General features: G+C 34.6%; 1 protein-coding gene across 1 annotated transcript in view; it reads right to left on the bottom strand.

Moving 5' to 3' along the window:
* Positions 1 to 1,273: 1,273 nt before the first annotated feature.
* The window catches only part of CCDC112 (coiled-coil domain containing 112), a 29,729-nt gene continuing 13,218 nt past the window's right edge, over positions 1,274 to 17,784 (bottom strand). Inside the window, exons 4-10 of the mRNA XM_021009561.1 lie at positions 17,549 to 17,638; positions 16,741 to 16,816; positions 12,928 to 13,318; positions 5,534 to 5,947; positions 2,588 to 2,683; positions 1,483 to 1,601; positions 1,274 to 1,398 (exon numbers count right to left, since the gene is read on the bottom strand). Coding sequence (XP_020865220.1) covers positions 1,368 to 1,398; positions 1,483 to 1,601; positions 2,588 to 2,683; positions 5,534 to 5,947; positions 12,928 to 13,318; positions 16,741 to 16,816; positions 17,549 to 17,638 — 1,217 coding nt within the window. The 3' untranslated portion in view covers positions 1,274 to 1,367. The remainder of the gene's footprint in view (positions 1,399 to 1,482; positions 1,602 to 2,587; positions 2,684 to 5,533; positions 5,948 to 12,927; positions 13,319 to 16,740; positions 16,817 to 17,548; positions 17,639 to 17,784) is intronic.

Raw genomic sequence — 17,784 nt, 5'->3', positions numbered from 1 at the left:
AATCCAGCACACTATATACTATGCCACCTTGCTCATAATTGGTCACTATTTCAAATAATTTTTCAAGGAAGCTTTTTAAAAACGTAATGACTTACTGTCAAATAGGGGCCCAGACCTTCGAGCATACACAGTCCGATTTGCAGGGTGCCAAACAACCCACATGAATCTCTGGGGAAGCTGTTTCCAGGAATGTGTAATGGAGGGTCCTGATCTCCTCTTGAAAGCATATGCCCTGTAGACTCTTACTATTTCCTGCCTGTCCCTTACTACAAAGTGAAGGAAAGCCTTTTAATTGAATGATGAAACAGCTGAATGTGCATATAAAATTAGGGTTAGTGCTACTGTTATACTCCTATCTCCTGGCCAGCAGGAAGAAAAGCTATTTTGTCAGTCTGTGCTTTTGGTATGTTCCAGTTCCAACTCAGCAGCCAATTAAAAGATTTTTTTTAAAAAAATCACAAAGTAGAGGATAGTCAGAGACGACTTGCCCTTGCTCTGAAGTGGAAGACAGGGCACTCCATTACACAAGCCTGCTTAGAAGCAGGCTTCCAGAATATTAACTTATGTTGGTAGTAAGCAGGAGAGATTATACATACTCAAAGTACTGGACCCCCATTGTTAGGCCCCAGTTATAATAACAATGAACATAAAACAAATATTAAAACTTCATTTCATAAAAATGCCACCTATTTATTTAAGATATCCAGGGTAGAAGTCACCACATCAGAGGTGGAAGGAACAGTGCAGGTTATTGAGTCTAGCTCTATTATTTTACAGATGAGGTAATTGAGACCTAGGGACACTAAGGGACTTACCCAGGATCGTACAGAATGTAAGTGGCAGAACTGGGAACCCAGCTCCTATCATTCCAAATTTGCCCTCTTTTATCTATGCTATGTTGCCTCCCAATTTTAATGCCTTCCTTTGCATTTCCTAAATTTGTTAATAATACAAGCTAGCATCCATTTTAAATGTATTAAAAATTTTCAAATAGCCATACAAATATAGTTTTCCCATTCTGCATAATAAAGGCATAAGAGGAAAAGTCCACTTATTTACTTCATGTGCTTAAATTACAATAATTTAAATTTCTAGTTTTCCCCTTCAATTTGCTGTTGCAAAATAAAAATTTCAACATGAACACAATTATCTTCCTAGAGCAATACAGTAAAAAAGGTAGTTGCCAGCATGTACCTCAATATCTAACAATCAAGCACTATACAATTTATATTAAGTGTTAAACAAGGAAATGATAATTTCTGAACATAAGTGGTCACTTTGTATATAAATCATTTATTTTCCTGTGTAAAGCATTATACCAATATTCACATTAATTGGATGGTAATTTTTATTTCTTAAATTCTCTTCTATAATCCTTGTCTCCAGGTGGGAATAGCCCTGTGGAGAGAAGTAGTAGATACATTATAAGGAAATGAAAAAGACCTTAAGAAAAGCCTTAAACTTCATTTATATTTTTTTTACCTATGTGGTATATGCAGAAGAGGCCCTGTGCCTGTTGGACCTCTCTCTTTTGTACGTTCTTGCCATCCTTTAGTAAGTTTGTACAACCTGGATGGATCTCGACTAACATTAACTTCAACCTGTCAATAGGAAAATAAAATTATGACCTATTAAATTATATTAACTACTAAATTTATAATTATACATCTATAATAGGACATTAAACAGGGAAAGCAATTTCATAAAAAGTAAACATTAATAAAAATTCAATAGAAGCTTTTCAACAAGTAACCACTTTTATGTTCTTCAAGCAACTATTTTCCTAAAGAAGACAGGCTATGATTGTTTATTATTTTAAAAATTAAGGCTTTCTAATTATACAATAGCAACTTAATAATAAAAGTTACCTTTAAAATACCTACCTGGTATATTTCTTCTAATTCTCCCTCAAAATAAAGTTTAAGGTGTTTTTTTTTAAAGACTTTCATTTCCTTATAATTTATCTACTACTTCTAACCACAGGGCTATTCCAAATTGGTGACAAGGATTACAGAAGAGAGTTTTGCAAACAGAAATTGACAATGATGTGAATATAGCTATATTCTTTACATAGTGATGTAATAAGTGATGATAACAGGACCAGAAATCAAATTTCTCTTTTTTTTATGTACTAGATTCGAAAAGTCCTCTTCTTTACCCACTAGCAGTTAGTAATCTGATTAGTCACCAGTAATATCAGAGGAACTAAGCAATACCATTTATGTGGCAAAAAATTATAATTGGCAAGTCTAAGGTATGGGTAAGTATGGAAAAAAGGAAGGAAAGAAATAGGAGAGCAAGAATCAAGGAAGGGAGAGAAAGAAGGCTAGAAAGAGACATTTCTGTTTTTTAAAACATATATATTTAATCAGATGTTGCCTCCTTAGTTGCATTACACTACGCTTTTTCTACCTGGGCAAGCAGTTAAAAACTTTAAAAGCAGTATAATAAGGAAAAAAAGCCAAGGAAATAAATGTGAGTTTTAAGTATTTTATGTCTACATCTTTATAAAGGGGCAAAAAAATAGGATAACATTGCTTAAGATTTTATAAAGTAGAAACTCAGATATAGTCCTAGGATACAGTACCTTTTTTCTTAATTTTGCCAATCTTCTTTCTTTTTCTATCATTTCCTTTTTCTTTGCTTGTCTCTCCAGAATTTTTAATTCAAGTTTATGTAAATCCTGAAGAACATATACAAAATAAAAAAGGAGATGTGTTCTGAAGACAAGGAAAATTAGAATGAAATTTGCTTTAAAGTCTAGTTGTTTGCTGCTTGAACTAGAAGTTCAGGGCTCTCTAATCCTGATTCTTACACTTAATAGCTGAATAATCTGTCGAAGTCAATTCCTCTTTCTGGGCCTCAATTTCCTCCTTTGTAAAATAAGTGGTCATTTAATTCAAATCTCTCATCTGCTTCTAGCTCTAATATTACATGACTCTAAGATTTTTAAATGACTTTCAAATATCTTTAGTAAAGATTAATGTTTTAAATTTTTGATACATGGATAAATTGTAATGTTTTTTAATGAACCAAATTTTGTCGAAAGAAATGAGCAACCTAGAAGGTATACTATAAAACCACTGGGGTCTCACTTGGAATGAGACAGCCACCAATGAAATAAACATGCTACCAAGCTAAAATTACCTGTCCCTTTAAGGTTAGTACTTGTACAACTAAAAAAGTTCTCCCTAGATTCCTAATCCAGTGGTCTTGTTTCATTCCCACATATATCTTCAACTTCATGGTAGGGAAACCTCCATTATCTTTCAGGTGATTTCAAAGTATCATTTAACAGGCCAGCAGTTTTAACAGAACCAGCAGCAGCTCACATTTTTTAAACTCAATTGAAGATTTTTATTTTAGTGGACTAAGTAATAGTCTAATATACATTATAATGTTTCTGGCTATTATGTTGTAGAGCCATAATTAGTTTCAATTCATAGAAAACTTTTTTTTCTTCAAAGTACCAATTATGGTGTTTGTTTTCCAACTAGAAGTAAAAACAAAAGGAATTCTATTTTACACTACTAAGAAATAAGTCGACTTAATTTATACTGATTTTGGTAAGTAGTAATTCAAGGGTACAGTCAAGAACAACCTCACAGATCAATATCCTTTCCAGTGTTAGCTAACCATTCAGTCAAGTAGTAAAACCTGTAAGTACTCAAATAGGATGATGCATGTTTTTATTTGTCAAAGGTATTTATCTCTATGAGGGAGTTCAGTACAGAGACTAGGTCAAAGAGAAATTCCCTGTGGATGGGGAAAATACTCCTGATGTTCCTGTTGGTGGATGACATTGAGCTGACTGCATCAAGTTCCAGAACCTCGAGAAGCTCTTGGAAGAGACTGGTAATCACTCAAATAAGTTTGGCCTATGTATCCACAAAGAAAAGATGAAGTAGAAGGTCTATTGTCCACATTTCAACTTGCATTGATATGAACTTCCTAAAGAGTAGATGGACCTGCCTGGGATCTAATTGATTTGGTAATTCTCTCCAATGATGTAATTTGAAACTCATATATGCTTTCCTATCCTATGCAACCACTGTCCGATTTCTCCCAAAAACAGACCAGAAGGGGCAGCTAGATGGCGCAGTGGATAGAGCACCAGACCTGGATTCAGGAAGACCTGAGTTCACATGTGGCCTCAGACACTTGACACTTACTAGCTGTGTGAACCTGGGCACACACTGCCTAGGCCAAAAAAAAAAAAACGGACCAGAAGAGGCTGATCTAACATACGGGATGAGTCCCTTTCTTTCTCCCAACATGTAATGGTATTAGCGAAGCAGTACTTGGAAAACCTTGCTCTTGCCACATGATCAGCCTATCTTCTCCTCCTATCATAAAAATCCTTGATAACATCCTTAAATCTTATTCTCTAAAATCCTTTCTTGGTTATGTTGTAGTCTGCTCACATCCATCATGTACCTCTCCACTGCCCTCAATGTAATACTCATCTTTAGTTCTTCAGATGTAGTGGTATTCCATGTCTTGTTGCCAGATAGCAATACCAATAAAATGTCAGTATGGAAAAGATGGGTCTTTGCTTTCATAGGTCTTTGCTTGGGTTTAGTAAAATAACTTTGTAATTCCCCAAAAAAACCCCATCACACTCTCCTCTCCTCCTCGTATTCAACTATGGGCCTAGTTCATCGTCTATCTGTACTGTTGTCCCACAAATACATATTTTTGGACAAATTCTAGAGAGTGCGCATCCAAATGCATTATTAGTGGACCTATCAATTGATCCAATCACTACAGAAAACAATATGAAATTATGTAATAAAAGTAATTAAGATGTCCATCCTTTGACCTAGAAATGTCATTAAAAGAATATGCATGATGACTATGACAATGTAAATTAAAAAATCACTAAAATGAAGTAAAATTCTGAGTAAATGAAAAACCAATGATGGGCCTGAAGCTCAGAAAATTAAATATCTCTCTCTTTATAGTAGAAGGGCAGGGGACTATTAAGGCAGAATTTATATTTACATGTGTGTGTGTGTGTGTGTGTGTGTACACACTATCTACAGCATATTATATAATATAGTTACATGTGTATATAATAGATATAATTATAACATATTTATATACATATACATACGTACATATATACATACACACATACATATGTGTATGTGTGTGTATGTGTGTGTATATATATAGAGACACACACACATATACACACACACACATACATACATATATATATATATATATATATATATATGTATGTATGTATGTATATAGTCAAAAGAGGTATGGCTATTAGAAATACTGGATGTTTTTTCTTAGATTCTTTTGTTAATAGGGGAGAAATTCCCCCCGCCCAGATTCTGATGTTATAGGTATCAACAAAATGTATTTCGAAAAAAGAGAACATGATAATGAGGGGGAAACTATTTAGGAGAGATTATACTACATATACACAAGTATGCATACACACACATATTCACACATACATGTAAAATGTAAATATATATATAAATACACACACACACATATATATATATATACTTACTCTCTCTTGAAACTTAATTATTTCATTTGTAGCCATTTTTCTTCTTTCTTCCCTTTCAGTCTTCTCTTTCATCTCCTTTTCAAGTTTCAACAATTCTTCCTGTTCTTTCTTCTGCTGAGTATATTTTTCTAGCAGTAATTTTAGGTAAAATTGGCGCTGATGTTCTCTCTGTTGTTTTCTCTCTTTTTCCTCTTCTTCTTTTAATTGAGATGCTTGTTTCATAGATAATTCCATCATTTTCTGCTTTTTCCAGGCTTCAATTGCTAATTTCTGTTTCTTTCTCTGCTCCTCTTTTTGTTTTGAGGAATCTTCTTGCTTAAGATCATTAGTCATAAGTACTTCCTCTGACTTTTCTTTCAGTATCAACAATTCTTTTTTTTCTTGCTGCTTCTTTGTTTTCCATTTCTGAATAGACTAAATGGTTTAAAAAAAAAAGTAAATGTATGTTTATTTTAAATCCCAGGTGATCGAACTATAAAGTCTTACCCTATATTTCTGGAAAAACTACACAGGATTCTTATTTGGTTAGAATTATTTTGTGGGCTTTATTTTTTAAAATGCAAACTTTTTTCACAACCATGTTGAGAACTTGTCTTGTTTTACTTTTACAGTACTGATTATAAATTCTGTTGGTTCTTGGGCCACCTCTCCTAATAGACTTCCTCATACTTTTCAATTCTTCTCCAGTTTGCTGTGTACTACCTTAGCTAGGTTCTTCTATCTTTCTGTTTGTACCTTTTGCACTTTATAGGCTATACTTCCTTCATTTAGTCATCTCACTCCTATTTCCAAATCTCTTTTCTGGAGTCTCTTTTCTGTGATTCTCTTCTAGTCTGATGCTATATCAGGAATCAATAGTGAAATAACTCAATTATTATATAAAAGTTTAGTATTAACCCAACCAATGTTAGCTTTTAATTGAAGAGAATACATTAAACTCCCTCCCAATCTTTAATAGTGCTTTCTAGATCTTCACGGTGTACAGCATGTTTACCGTTATTTGAAGAATGACTGTCGATAGTGAAAGAGCATTGTCTTTGGAAATCAGAGGATCTGGATTCAAACCTAACCCTCTGACACATCTTGTGACTATAAGCAAGTCACTTAACCTCCATGGGACTCAATTTCCTGAATTTTAAAATAAAGATGTTGAACTCAATGGCATCTGAGGTTCCTTCCAGTTGTAGATTTATGATCCTATGATCTCTTTTCTCATTTTAACTTTATGTTACAGTTCATGTTCAGTTTTGAGACAACTACTTAAGGCTTTTGGTGACTAAATCAAATACATTTTAGTTTGAAAAAACTATGAGTAATTTAATTAGAACTCAGACTCAAAATTATTCAACATGATACCTAAGTAACTGCTGTGTGTAAGCCCCTCTGATAGGCATTGTAAATGTCATTTTTATATAAAATTAACAATCTTTACCATCTTTAAGGATCCAAAAGTATTGTATAGGATGGTTCTGAAAACTCTGGAAGACCCCTTCCCACCCCAGAATTTTCAGCAACTTATTTAAGTATTTTAAAATATTATGTATATAAAAACATTTTAAAAATATTAAAAGTTGATCTTCATTAAAGTTTAGCTACTTTCCTAATAATTAATAACCTATTTTCTATAATATCATATTATATTTCTAATAATATATTTCTATATTTTCTCATAACATTTCAAGCAATTATTCATAAATACAACATGATTACTAACATATGAGTCATCATCATAAAATAGCATTTATTAATGATCCTTAATATTCTTCTCAGGAGCATAGGCACAACATACGCATTATCCACTGAGAAACAACCCAAAGGATTTATATAGACACTGAGAAAAAGATAGAACTCACTTCAGAAGTCCATTGTGTACGAATCAGTGATATTCTGAAACTTTAATTAGAGAATTCAGACAAAGTTAAAATTTGTTTTGCCTGACTTCTCTAGACTAGCTGATGAATATCACGAACTTACTATACCATCATTTACGATAACTTTTGCCGCCAATTCTTTAGTATCTTCTACTAACCAGTGTTTGACTAATAAGGGAAGGTTTTATTAGTTATTATCACTAAAGAGGCAAATAGAAGGGAGTATTAAAACTATATCTTTAAGAAAAAGGAGAAACCGAGAAACAAAAAGGAACAAAATCTGAAGCAACAGGTCAGGCAACAAACCACCCAATAGACAAGAAAAACATGTTTTAATATCCAAGTCTATGACAAACATTTAACATTCCAAAATGGGCATATGTCTTGGCAGAAACAGACCACAAGCTGAATTTTACCAAGTATTTTAAAAGCATTTTATTTTTTAAAATAGGAACATATAAAAAAAACATGCCATAGTTATATAAAAGTTATTGACACTGATGAAACAGTCTTCAGAATTCATTAAGTTCACATATACACATAACCCTCCCCCAGGGTAAGCTAGATGATACAATGGAAAGAGTGCCAGGCCTAGAACCAGCAAGACCTGAGTTCAAATTTAGACTCAGACAATTAATAGCTGTGTGACCCTGGACAAGTCTCTTAAACTGTTTGCCTCAGTTTCCTTATCTGTAAAATGGGGATGATAATAATAGCACCTTTCTCCTACAATTGTTGGGAGGATAGCACAGTGCATGGCACATAGCTAAGCACTAGGAAAATGTTAGCTATTATCATTATTACCTCCAAATTAAATATACCCATGCCCGAGCCTAGCTGATTACTAAAAGCAGAAGACTGACTAGACTAGAAATGCTACGTCTTATGGAAGAAAAGGCCACCTCTATTTCCTGAGATTAATTAACAAGGAATATAACCATAATTGCCCTTGCTAATTTGAAGTGAGAAACTAAAGTCACTTCTGAGAAGTAAGAAAGTTTCTTCAACTTTGTCATCAAAAATACTTTTTTAAAAAGACAAACATCCCACATAAAATATCTAGTAACTAAATGCTTTATGGCTATTGGTAACTAATGGATGGATTTTCCAAGATGATCCTGATTTGAAATAGTCTATTCTACTGTTCCCTTTTTGTGCCCCACAACTTCACATCAAATGACCAAAAAAAATCCTTTGTCATACCATGTGTCCTGATTTTTGGTTCAGAAGGCTTGGTAATAATCTTATATATAAATAACATATTTCATGAGTGTCCATCAAGATAATCTTTTTAAAAAGAAAAATACTATCGAATGTTCAATCATAATGGGCATTATTCTTATGAATATAGAAACTAAAATTAACTAAACTTGATTTCTAAAATTGGCAAGTAAACTTAATTTAAAAAATTAAACTTTAAAAACGAAATGTAAAATATCATATTTTTGCTTTGTGATAAACAAAAGTTATCCAAAGACAGTCAATTTTCAAGATCTTTATCTTTAATAAGATTAGCCAATCCAAACCGACCAAAACAAATTAAAGTTGCTTATATTCCTAACCCACAGTACTATTGACTCTCTACTTCCCATCCACTTTCCAATCAGCTCTGTTTGGTTTCCACTCCACAGAATATCATGCCCCACTCAGAATAAACTCATCATCTGAAATCACATCATCAAGCACACTGACTCAGTTTCGATACCAAATACCTTTCCAACTCCCTCAGTGCCTCTCCCCTCTGATTGGTGGGAATGAGAATAGAACAATAACCTCTTCCCAAAATCTTCCTTTTTAAAGGGCTGGAATCTGAACTTTCCTGGTAAATCTCCACTTTCCATCAATAGCTCTGTTTGGTTTTGGGCACACAGGTTACCCCATGGTGGTCCCACCCCACTTCCTGAAAGTCCCCACCACTTTTTTGTGTGGTCTATCCCCACTAGACCATAAGCTTCTTTACTGCAAGGACTGCCTTTCTTTTTATTATTTTAATTCCTAGGGTTTAGCACAGTGTCTGGCACACAGTAAGCATTTAATAAATGTTTATTGAATTGAATTGACTTAAATTCTTCAATCACATCATTATGATGAATTGATGAAATCAATTCTTGTTCTGGGCACAAAATTACAAGTGAGTGAATTTATGGCCAGTACAACAGAAATAATTAGCCAAAGAGAAAAACTTGGATACACAGTAGTTTTTCTCCAAAGAAGCAAAAGAGGAGACAACTGACGGGGAATACAAATATCCCAAAGTAAAAGACAATCTGGAAAAAGAAAAGCAAGAAGCAGTAACATTAAAAGAATAAATGATATCTAAAGGAGCAAAACACACTGACTTTGAAGAGAGGATATGTAGAGACAAATCAGGTAAGGAAGAACATAACATGTAAAAAAATTTGAACACCATAATGCAAGAAATAATACAAAAAAAAAATATATATATATATATACACACCAATCAAAAGAATCCACAGATTGCCTCCGGGGGAAAAAAATCTTTGCTGCAAATAGTTGTTAAATTTAACAATTCCAATGAAAAACAAAAATTTTTACAAGTGACCAGAAAAAAGATTTGCAAATATAAAAGAAAAGAAATTTTATTAATAGAAGACTATTCTGTATTTATCAGATACAGGAAAAGGGAAAGGAATCATATATTCCCAAAAAACAAAGGTTCAAGATGCAACCCAAAAATGACATAACCTGCAAACCAGATGTAATTATCAAAGAAAAAAGACAGGCATTCAGCAAAAGAAAGGGATTCGAAATATTCCTGAAAAAAAAAAGACATGAGTAGATTATTCAACTTACATACGTTCCAAACAACAGGAACATAAGAAAGGAAACAAAATAAAACTAAGGACAAGCAAAGAAATAAATTACCCTATCTCTAGAAATTATTTTTAAAAATCAAAGTGAAAGACATTTATTGAGTTAACAAAACAAAACAAAACAAGGGACAGACTATTAAGAGATTTCTTTAAAAAGACTTTAACTGTCACTGCCAGGGTGTCCAGCCCCACAATCCACTGCCAAGGCCTGTTGATTTCACCATTGTTAACATCTCTCAAATATACTCCCTTCTCTCCTCTCACAAGGCCATCATTCTGGTCCAGGCCCACTATTAATCATGCTTAAATAGTTGCAATAGTTTGCTGGTGGGTCTGCCTGTCCTAAGTCTCTCCCCGCTCCAATCCATTTTCCTTTCAGACACCAAAGTGATTTTCCTAAAGCTCAAGTCTGATCATCTCTCTACCTCTGACATTCTCTCTCTCTTTCTCACACACACACACACGCCCCACTCCCCACTCAAATACAAATACAAAATCTTGTTTGGGGTTCACAGTCTTTCATACCCTGGCCCTTTCTTACCTTTCCAGTCTTCTTACACCTTACTGTTCTTCATGTATTCTTCAAACCAGTAACACTGTGTACAACCTACAGTTACATAACCTACAGTGACAGAATGATAGGCTCTCCCTTGGTTTGAGCTTCCTGTCCTGGTTACTCAGCTATGAGCTGTGGGCTAGATGTGAGACCTCTCTCCAGAATTAGTCACACAGCTCCTGCTCACTTCTGTTCCTGCTTGCTACTCAGTACACAGCCTCAGGCCTGTAAATCATTCCTTACTCTGGTTCACCATCTCTAGGTGCAGTCCCCTTCTCAGTTCACACTGGATCTGGTGTGCAGCTCTACAGTATGAGCAATAGAATTGCCAAGTGGTACTTGTTGCTGCACCCTGCACTATATCAGGCCCCTCTCTTCTTACCCTAATGCACAGTCTGGGTGGCACCCTTCTATCTAGACCTGGTTCCCACTGCTGGAAGATCTCCATCTGTCTCCCGATGCTGACATGAGATGCAAAAATGGCTCACTGTGATTTTTCCTTGGGTTTCCCAATTAGGAGAAGGACTATTGCTTTTCTAGGGCTGTGATGGAGCAGCTCCTGCAGGAACCTGGACTGTACTGCTTCTTCCTACTCTGCTCTCTCAATTGGTCTTTCCATTACTTTGATAATAGCACCACTTTTCTTGATTAGACAAATAAACCTGCTTGCCCTCATCTAACAATATGATAAAGAATAGTGCAACACATGAGATTCTGACGGTTGGTGTTTTTTTGTTGTTATTGTTAGGCAATGGTGTTAAATGACAAGTTGGTGTTTTTAAAACATTAATTCTAGACTAGTTTCTAATTCCCTTATCGAGAAATGGTAGATCGCATGTGACCTTGGTTTGTTATATAATGAGAGGAGATGAAATGGCAATAAAAGCAAAATGCTGGGTATTCTTTGATGGGCTACATATACTCTGTCTATATTTTTCATATCAATTGGACTGAAAACTTCTCTGTTTCTTATTTTACTTCTAGGAAACATGCTCAATTTAGGCTGATAAAGACCTCTTGTTAATCAAGACTGATGTTCTAATTTAATTTTTTAAATATAAACCAAGTGTCAAATGGAATGTTTGATGAATTTGAATAAGACCTGCAATGACCTGTTGGTCATTACTCAGTTTGCTGCAGGCACTGTACCATCACTGATCTTCAAGTAAGTGCTTAACCAAGAAGTCTGAGGTATTTGCACTATTATAAGCACACTCATTAAAATTTGGTTTGTTGGTTCCTTTTTTTATCTTAACAATACACCAATACATATATTAAAATTAAAAGAGTATCCAATGATTAAATTAAATAAAAAGCCACTTCTTAGCCCTATTTCATGTGATAGCCCATCTTCATGTGATAAAGATCATATATATTGGACATGCCTGACGTAGGAGTTGGAGGAAAAGGAGAGGACCAATGGTAAAGAACTAGTAACTTGCAATAATGGGGGTACAAGCTGTGAGCAAACATGGTCTTTCTATACATTTTTATAATATCTAGAGCATATGATTTAGCATTTCTTTCATAATATGTGGTTGGGTTTTTTTAGGGGTGAGGCAACTGGGGTTAAGTGACTTGCCCAGGGTCACACAGCTAATGAGTGGTATGTGTCTGAAGCCGGAGTTGAACTCAGTTCCACTTGATGCCAGGACCAGTGCTCTATCCACTGTGCCACCTAGCTGCCCCCGTAATAGATTTTTTAAAGCTAAAAGAACATACCATGCAATTAAATTAAAATGCAAAGCAATTTGGGGGGAGACATTAGGGTATGCTTGGGCATACATGGCAAACCATATATGGTGTTATACTAATAGGGGATATTAATTAGTATGAATTAACCATACTAAATGGGGTTTTCTGTTCATTTTAATTCTAATGCTTTCCTTGATAATTCAATATAAACTTTATTTTACCAAAGTATAAACTTATATGAGTTCCTAGGTTTTAATATATTTAGCATTTTAATGCTTTAATTTTACTACTTTGAGTGCTTTAGGTCAAATAAAGGGTGCTTATAGACAGGTGAGGTGAAGGGAAAAAAAATCACAGACTGACCAAAGGTGACAAAAGAGAAATATATCCAAAGAGTAAAAGCTTTAAAAAAATTATATAAAAAAACAAAAGTTTTACCTTTTTTTTTCTTTCTTCTAAAGATAGAAATTTTTGATACCATTTCTCATGTAGCTGAACCTCCTCTTCTGTCCTTCCAGGTAGATACTCTAGAACTTCTTTCACATAGCTGGGCTTCCCTTTATGCTTATTTCTCACTTTTAGAAAATACTGATGATCATAATCATCCCATCCCCCTTGTCGTCCTCCTGCTTGCTGAAGGAACTTTTCAAATTCTACTACTTCTTCAGGAAGATTATTTGGCATCACTAAATCCAAGGGAACTCTGCTTGATGGTACTTTGAAAGGTCTCTCTGTTCCTGAATTACTCAATGTCCAGGTCTCTATTTTTCTCTCTAAAGCATTTAGTTCATTAGTAGTTATTTTCTCTTCTTTAATAAGTTCTTCGTATCTAAAATTAAGAATATTTGAATAGTCAGCTTTTAAAAATATATACATGTCAATCCTCCAGCATGGTGATTAAAAAAAAGAGCAATGAATTTGCACTCTTGAAGATCTGGGTTGAAGTCTTGAAATCACTCAACATCTCTGAGTATCAGTTTTCAAAAGTAAAAAACAAGTATATTTGTACTACCTACCTCATCGGGCAGTTAGATGGCACAGTGAATAGAGTACTGGGCCTAGACCCAGGAAGACTCATCTTCATGAGTTCAAATCTAGCCTTAGACATTTATGAGCTGTGTGACCCTGAGCAAGTCATGTAACCTTGCTTGCCTCAGTTCCACAACTGTAAAATGAGCTGGAGAAGGAAATGGCAAACCACTCCAGTATCTTCATCAAGAATATCCTAAATGGGGTCATGAAGAGTTGGACACGACTGAAAAATGAATCAACAACACTTCCAAGTTGTTGTAAATAAATTACCTTGTAAATGTAAACTCCATATATGCTATTTTTATTACAAACTAACTCTTGGTTTCTCTATACTTCACCAACACTACCTAGCTCTCATGTCCTCTTGCTATTTATTTTCCTTGACTGAGAGGCAGCATGGCGTACTGAATAAAGAAAGCACTATACTTGGAATCAAAAGACCTGGGTTCAAATTTGACTTCTTCCACTTAATACCTGTGTGATCTTGGGAAAGGTACTTGACCTCTCCTGGCCTCAGTTTCTTCATCTGTAAAATGAGTGGAGCTAGACTAAATGGCTTCTAAGGCCCCTTGCAACTATAAATCTAAGACAGTGATTTTTTTTTTTGGTAAGTTGCGTTACACTAGTACACTCCTGTTTTCCATTTACTTTCCTTTATTCTAATTCTTAACTTTCCTCTCCTCTTAATTGTCCTCACCCAATCTCTGTATAATTCTTATCCTGACAAGATCATAAACCTAGAACTAGAAGGGACTTCAAGGGTCATATAGTCTAACCCCTTTATTTTCCAGATGAGGAAACTGAGGCCCAGGGAGGTTAAGTGAGTAGTAAACATTAGAGGCAGGATGTGAACCTAGGTTCTCTGACTCCAGAGCTAGTGCTCTCTCTTCATAAGCCACGTTTCCTTCTACTCCCTTTGCTCAATCCCCTTTCCCCCTCTATCCCACCACCCCGGTCCCATTCCTCTCCACCCTGACATAGTTCCAGGCTGTCATCCATATTTAATTACAGAGGTTTATGGCACTGTAGGGTATAACTGCTTCTGTTTGATTGTTCCCAGCAATAACTGTTCCGTGTATCTACATGCATCTCCGATGAACTAGATCTAGACCTAGCTCCATTCCCAGACCAATGACAGGCCAAAATGAAGCAGAGAGAGGAAGTTGCTGCTATTGTCAATAACAATGACAGTAGAAAGAAGTGAGAGCTAACACCTTAAGAGTGAAAGAGACTGAAAAAATAAAAACAGAAAACAAGAACTCAAAAAGTATTGCAGTTTGAAGCTACTTAACATAGCCATAAATCATTCTGTAAACATCAATAAACCCTGATGACATTGCTGCATTAGACAGTAAAACAATGAAGACTCATAATGATAAAACTCAGTCATCAAGAGAAGATGGTTACATTCAGTATAATCTGTTTAAGATAGAGAAATATATAATACATTTTAAAAAACATCTACATAAAAAGCGATTTTTTTTAAACTCGGTAATTGGAATGTTGGGTATAGGTTGAACTAGCTGAACTCTGAGACCCAGAAGTAGAAAAGACCTTGAGATATCAAAATCTATACCAGGGGAATGCAAAATCTGTCAGATTCTGCCAACCTGGAAAGGTTTTAAGAATAGGCTTCCTGACAGACTGTTCACTCTCTGAGTAGCAGAGGAGATAATAACAATAACCAGCACTTACATAATGCTTTAAGTTTTGCAAACTGCTTCAAAAACTATCTCATTTTATCTTTACAACAACCTGGAAAGTAGGTACTATTATCCCCATTTTACAGATGAGGAAACTGAGGCAGGAATAGGTTGACTTGCCCAGGGTCTGAGGCCAAATTTGAACTCAGGTTTTTCAGACTACAACAGCACTCTGTCCACAGATAAGCACAGAGTTCGTCACCAAAAGGTTGGCTATTGGGTAACAAATTTGGGCCTCTGCAACACAGAGGAGAAAGGGAAGAAAACGAGTATTTATTAAGCCTCTAGAATATGCCAGGCACTGTATTAAACACTTTACAAGTTTATCTCATTTGACTCTCATTATAACCCTGTGAAGTAAGTGCTCTCATTATCCCCATTTAAAACTGAGGCAGAAAGAGGTTAAGTGATTGGCCCAGAATCACACAGCTAGTAAGCATTTACGGCAATATTTGAACTCAGGTCTACTGGACTCCAGCCCTCTTGAGCACTCTATCTACTGCATCACCTATAAAATGACCCTCAAGCCTATATTGTCCCCCTTCTCCTTCTACAATGAGAACGGCAGAGTAGTGGGACAAGCAATTAGGTTAGAATCATACAGTTATCTATCTACAAATATTGCTAACTGTTGGTGCTCCTAATATGCAATCTTTACCAGTGATGATTTGATACATTCCAAGAGGAAACAAATCCAATCTACAGTGACATTATAAATGAAAAGAAGAAATAAGTGATTTGCAACTAAGTTCAATGACTGATACTAGATTCTCCTTGGAGAGAAGAATGAAAGAAAAAAGTCACATTGTAAACTATTATTTTGCATACAAATGCAACAAGAAATGTCATTTCAGTAAACAGTTGGAAATTTTGCCTTTGCATACTTACAATGAACTTAATACTAGACAAAGAAACAGAAATTCTATATCCTCCAAACCACGTCAACATGTACTTTGATATCCAGTGGCTTCAATGTAAAGGTGGGCACAGAGGATAATAGCAAAAAAAAAAAAAAATGCTGGAAACCTAAGCTGGGGTGAAGAAAGAAAGATGCCAAAACCTTCTAGACTACTCAAAAGCCTAATGTCTGTATCACATGAATAAGCTTTCTTCAATAAACAAGGAGGTATTTCTTGAGTCTGTACATCATAGAGAATGTATTTGTTGGATGCTTCTGTTTGTCAAATCAAGAAAAGGTGTTGGACGTGGAAAGAACTCAGAAGCATCATGAAAAATAACTATTTCTTACAGAAAAAAAATTACTGGTTACTGATTTGGGGTTTTGTTGTGTCTGTGTATAAATGAAATGAGGAAAAGATTTAGGTTTTAAAGTCTCATTAAAAAGTATCTTGCCTTTTAAAAATTCACTTTGAACATATGTCCACGTTAAAAGTAATTACTTGAAAAAGGAATAACAATCTAAGTCATGCCATATCACTTTTGTATAGTCTTAAAAATAACATTAACAACAGAGTGAAAATAAACCTGATTGATTTTAAAATATTTTAAAACATACATCAGTCTCTGCTCTTCTTTAAAAGTATTGATTGCATTTTCAACTTCTTCCATCATTTCTCTCAGTTTTTCAACAACTGTAAAAATAAAAAAAGAGGAAACAACCTATCACACTTGTTATACTTCAACATAACTAGTATATATGAAATTATAAGAAAAAAAGTTGACTTTCATTCCATTTAAAAAGTCTTAATTTAAAGTACAAGAACAGTGGCAAAAGATATTAATCTTAAAAAGTAACACGGGGTGGGGGGGAGCGAGGTGGTGCAGTAGATAGAACTCCAGCCCTGGAGTCACGAGGACTGGATTTCAAATCTGGCCTCAGACCCTGGGCAAGTCACTTAACCCCAATTCTCTCACCAAAAAAAAAAAAAGTAACAGTGGAAAAAACTGTACTCAGTAATCGGTACTCAATATATTCATTTGTTTACTAACTAGTTATCTTGAGTGACTCATTTAAACTAACCTCTCTGTACTTCAGTTTCCCCATCTATAAATTATAGAAAAATACCTGCATTGCCTTACCACACGGGATGATATGAAAGCATTAATATTAGTTGTAATAACATCATTATCATAACTAACAATAAATGTTCTGTAACACTAATAAAGATACGATAAACTATAGTGTAATTTTCACATATATTAATGCCACAACTTTTCTTTGTTCTTTCCATTTTGTTTACACAAAATGGGTCTTTGCTCAATTAGTGCTAAAAAGAAAAACATCTGATATCTCAAAGTATAAATGAATCTCTCCCCCCCAAGATAATTTTTAATACACAAAAAGTACAACATAAGTCACTTACATTCTGGTGTAGATTTTACATCTTTTAACTGCTGTTGAAGCCTCTTTACATTGTTATGTATTTTTGTCAGGTGTTGTTGGATTTTAGTTCCTATAGAGATAACAAGTAAAAATTAAATAATTCTATTAGAAATATTTTTACAATTCAGAAATTCTTTAAGGATTGGAAAAGTCATTTTAACACTGATGAAATCTATAACAGAGTCACACAGAACAGAGTTTGATGTTTTGGAAAAT

This window comes from Phascolarctos cinereus, unplaced genomic scaffold (genome assembly GCF_003287225.1).
Source record: "Phascolarctos cinereus isolate Bilbo 61053 unplaced genomic scaffold, phaCin_HiC Scaffold_4;HRSCAF=312, whole genome shotgun sequence".
Taxonomy (NCBI): domain Eukaryota; kingdom Metazoa; phylum Chordata; class Mammalia; order Diprotodontia; family Phascolarctidae; genus Phascolarctos; species Phascolarctos cinereus.
Note: the sequence above shows the minus strand (reverse complement) of the source record. Positions and strands in the feature narration are given on the sequence as shown.